This window comes from Aptenodytes forsteri, unplaced genomic scaffold (assembly GCF_000699145.1).
Source record: "Aptenodytes forsteri isolate BGI_AS27 unplaced genomic scaffold, ASM69914v1 Scaffold54, whole genome shotgun sequence".
Classification (NCBI taxonomy): Eukaryota; Metazoa; Chordata; class Aves; order Sphenisciformes; family Spheniscidae; genus Aptenodytes; species Aptenodytes forsteri.
This window is the reverse complement of record NW_008796044.1, coordinates 8,985,687-8,990,296: the sequence shown is the minus strand read 5'-3', so window position 1 is coordinate 8,990,296 and position 4,610 is coordinate 8,985,687. Positions and strand designations below refer to the sequence as shown.

The following is a 4,610-nucleotide window of genomic DNA, read 5'->3' as shown; positions in this document are numbered from 1 at the left end:
ATGCAGTGTTTCTGTGTTGGTTTTGTATATAAGATTTGCTATGCAATTCCAAAACTAAAAGAGGAGGAGAGACGGCCCTGCATCCCAGAGCAAACAGAATCAGAGGTGGAAGGTAGGAGCCAGCATTTCTCGTTTAAATAAAACTAAATAACCTGAGCTACTTCTTACTGAAAACCTTTAAAACACACCTACTGTATGTTTATTTTCTTTGTATCAGAAGTGTAAAACTTAAACAGTTTGAAATAAAGTGAAGAATTGCTCTCTGAGGCTGCCCAGAAACAGAGAACTGATGCATTTTGTAACAGGAGTGTACCGAGGAGGAAGGATGGAGTGTTTCATCAGCAAGACATTTAGGAAATTAAACTAAAGAAAAAGCACCTCGTATAGTACGCTTCAGTAAATACGAAGGGCTAGTGCAATGGACGCTGGAAATGCTCGATCAATAGCCTATTTAAGTGGGAATATATGCAAGCATGGAAAAGTGATTGCTTTCCTGTCTGTGGGGTATATTTGCAGAGGACAGCAGCAGAACATTTGCAGGTGAGCTGTCTGGATTAGGCTACTTCATGCTGGAGTGGTGCAGTGTGTTTCTGAAGGGATTGCTTAAAAAACCGGTCTGTAGGGTGGACTGTACTTGTGCATTTTCAGTTCCTGCTCGTTCAGGGAGATTCAAAGTGGGTGAAGTCCAGCCGGGGGCGAAGGGACCGTAAGAAAGGACCTTTGGTCTGTTTGGTGATGACTAATTAATGGACGTCTGATGTGTCTGATCTCTGCAAGGAAAGGAGCTGATGTCGTCACGAAAATCATGATATGATTTTCCCTCAGGAGAAACTATGACTTGGAACGACACCACTATGGACGGGGAAGGGTTGCTGGTGGAAAGGGACTCTTCCTTTCGGATCCTCACGGGCTGCTTCCTCTCGCTGCTGATCCTTTCCACGCTGCTGGGAAACACGCTGGTCTGTGCAGCTGTCATTAGGTTTCGCCACCTCAGGTCCAAGGTGACCAACTTCTTTGTCATCTCCTTGGCCGTGTCAGATCTCTTAGTGGCAGTTTTGGTCATGCCGTGGAAAGCTGTGGCTGAGATCGCCGGTTTCTGGCCTTTTGGTTCATTTTGCAACATCTGGGTGGCCTTTGATATTATGTGCTCAACAGCCTCCATCTTAAATCTCTGTGTCATTAGTGTGGACAGATACTGGGCCATCTCCAGCCCATTTAGGTACGAGAGGAAAATGACGCCCAAGGCAGCCTTCATCATGATCAGCGTGGCGTGGACTTTGTCTGTGTTGATCTCCTTCATCCCCGTGCAGCTGAACTGGCACAAGGCTACAACCACAAGCGTTTTGGACCTAAATGCCAGTTTACAAGGTATAAGCATGGACAACTGTGATTCTAGCCTAAACAGGATGTATGCCATCTCCTCTTCTCTAATTAGCTTCTATATACCTGTGGCCATCATGATAGTAACTTACACGAGGATATACCGGATTGCTCAGAAGCAAATACGACGCATCTCGGCTTTGGAGAGAGCAGCAGTGCATGCCAAGAACTGCCAGAACACGAGCGGCAACAGAAGCAGTATGGACTGCCAGCAACCAGAGAGCAACTTCAAAATGTCCTTCAAGAGGGAAACGAAGGTTTTAAAGACTTTGTCCGTGATCATGGGGGTGTTTGTGTGCTGCTGGTTGCCGTTTTTCGTATTGAACTGCATGATTCCTTTCTGCGAGCCTACCCAACCGTCCAAGGGAGCAGAAGCTTTCTGCATTAATTCCACCACCTTTGATGTTTTTGTTTGGTTTGGATGGGCTAATTCTTCCCTCAACCCCATCATTTATGCCTTCAATGCTGATTTCCGCAAGGCATTTTCGACCCTGCTAGGATGCTATAGGCTCTGCCCTATGTCCAGCAATGCTATAGAGACTGTTAGTATTAACAATAACGGAGCAGTTGTTTTTTCGAGCCAACATGAGCCCAAAGGGTCCAGCCCCAAAGAGTCTAATCTGGTTTATCTGATTCCACATGCAATTATCTGTCCGGAAGAAGAACCTCTCAAAAAGGAAGAAGAGGGTGAACTATCTAAGACCTTGGAGAAAATGTCTCCAGCACTGTCGGGGATCTTGGATTATGAAGCTGATGTTTCTTTGGAAAAGATCAATCCCATTACACAAAATGGGCAGCATAAAACCTGAACAGTAAGGTTTACCCAGCAAGACCTAATAGTGTATATTGTAATAATCTTTTAAAGAAAAAAGATATACAAGATTTTTTTAGTAAGAAACTAAGCTCTAGGGAGAAATACACACTTACACCAAGCCCAGAATTAATTTTCCTGGCATTCAAAGCAAATTTGACGTTTAAAACAATAAACAGAAACAGATACTGAAAATTGGCTAAAAAAAGGATATTGAACTGTGCTGTTCATACCGAGGAAAATATACTAATTTAGATACAGTGCAGTCAGAAAGAAAATATTGCTTCTTCTCCACACAGAGAAACCAATTTCTAGCTTAAAATGAGGCAAAAGATAAATGTTAAGTATTTAAAGATTAATGTTTACTAGAAGTTAAAAGATTGCTGTGTCTTGTGATAGTGGGTGTTAACAGGTCCTAATTAAAGACTGAGGGATTGTAAAGGTAGGTAGATGCCTTCTTAGAATTATTTCTGACAAATAATTGAGCCTTATAACGAGAATGGTTATTTTTAAAGCTTTGGGAGGTAATATGTTGATACTGGTTTTATTTATTTATTGTTTTAAATTGATATTTTTCATATGTTATAACAGATCTAGCTTTATTTATGTTATTTAAGATGTCTAAATAATGGGATATTTTTGGAGTGTCATAACTGCATTTTGACCAGTCAACCAGTCAGCACTTTATTACAAGCTCTGATAGTCTGGAGAGGGGGTGAGGGGAACGGAGGAATGTTAAGAAGCTCAGCAAGAAATGAAGGAATCAACAAAACCGATGCTCTGTGGAGTTCGTTTGCTTGTGGGCTTTTTTTTGTTTTAAGTGGGATTTCTTTCAAAAGGTAGGACCAGCGTTGACTGAGTTGTGAATTCTCTTCCCTTCTAGAAATAAAAGAAATTGCTGCTATTTATTTTTAAAAAAAGTTTCATGTTACAAAGACTTTGCTAGAATGTCAAGTTTGTGGATCTGTAAATACCTTAAATATGACTACAACCTTAAGAAGAATCCAATTTGAGAAGAAAAGCTTCTTAGATAACAATTCTTAGTATATAATGTTTTGTATTTATGTAAGATAAACGGCTTTCTCAGACTTTTCTTATTTCAAGTCTTGGATATCTTTTCTGAACAAACACAATTGGTTATAATGGTAGTAAACATGCCAAACCTCATTATCATCTGTATTATTGCAGTACCACCAGGATCATGCTGTCTGTCTGCTACTGTATCACGGTCAGAATTAAAAAGTGAGGTACCTAGTGCTTTACTTTGGAAGCTAGGAGGACATTACATTTTAGTAATTACCATGTCAATAGTCCGTTCAATAAGGAATAGTGCCTCGTTACCATTTTGGATTAAGACATTTCTAAATATGGATGGAACTGCAGCCCCCACCTCAAAAACGTCCTGTGAGCTCCAAAAAAGTCGCCAATGTTTAATTCAAAAAACTGCTACTTTTCCATTGTCCTTCCCTGCCGCTTTCCCTTTGTAATGCCAAAAGCAATCGGTGAACGTTAGCAACAGGAACATTGGGTGTTAATATTCAGCAGCATTCAAAGAAAGCTATTTGTTTTCTGAATGGGAGAAAATACCCTTTGGAGCAACTTTTTCATAACATATATCAGAAAAATGCATTGTCAGGAAAAGAGAACTGAGAGGAAAAAAAATTTAAAGTCTAATGAACTATATACATCCTGCATCAGGTCTGTGTATTTATGTATTGTGAATGTTTTCATAATTTTATTGCCTGTATGCTGCTTTCATACATATAATAAAATTATTTTGTGAACAGAAGGTCAAATAAAACAATCTACATTGCATTTATTAAATACATGCTGGTTTTTGGCAGTTGTACTGATCGTGTTAAAGGCAAGGACGGTTCCTCTTTTTCCATTTGCCCTTATTTGGGATCACACCCGTGAGGCTGATGGGAATTTTTATTAGAAGCAGGAGAAAGTCCTCTCTACTGAGAGACCTCTCAGCCCTTGCTCTAAACTAGGATTTGAAAGCAGTAAATGCAGTTTGGAAACAACCACACTCTGCTTTAATGTGACTAGTTAAAATGTGTAAAGCTCCACTGGTGACTCTTATTTCAATGGGTTTTTTTTGCCTTGGTGTAACAGAATAGTGAACTTGGTTTATAGCATGCTTTTATTGTTGCTTTTTTTCTCTTCTTTTTTCCCCCAAGCTGTGCAGTACTTTTCAAAGCCTGATACAGCCCCACTGCTAGTGTCTGGTTTTTGGAACAAAATGAATCGTTTCAGAAGCGAGGCGACGGTGGGTGCAGCTGAGGTACAGCAGTGTCCCTCTATTCGTGGCAGCCCTCTACTTCGTTTTTGCCTCTGTCAGCAGATTAATTTTGAAATGAAGAAACAAGCAAACAAAGGTGGTCACTTCTGTCTCAAGCACTACCAGCGTGACCCA

General features: G+C 40.3%; 1 protein-coding gene across 1 annotated transcript; it reads left to right on the top strand.

Moving 5' to 3' along the window:
• Positions 1-2,851, top strand: DRD1 (dopamine receptor D1). The gene is made up of 2 exons (XM_009285752.2): positions 1-112; positions 826-2,851. The coding sequence occupies exons 1-2, from the start codon at positions 1-3 to the stop codon at positions 2,187-2,189; spliced, it is 1,476 nt and encodes a 491-aa protein (XP_009284027.2). The 3' UTR covers positions 2,190-2,851.
• The last annotated feature ends 1,759 nt before the right edge of the window (positions 2,852-4,610 follow it).

Coding starts and splice junctions, on each gene's coding strand:
- DRD1 (XM_009285752.2), top strand. CDS start 1: ATGCAGTGTTTCTGTGTTGGTTTTGTATATAAGATTTGCTATGCAATT. Junction 113..825: donor AACAGAATCAGAGGTGGAAG/GTAGGAGCCAGC, acceptor ATTTTCCCTCAG/GAGAAACTATGACTTGGAAC.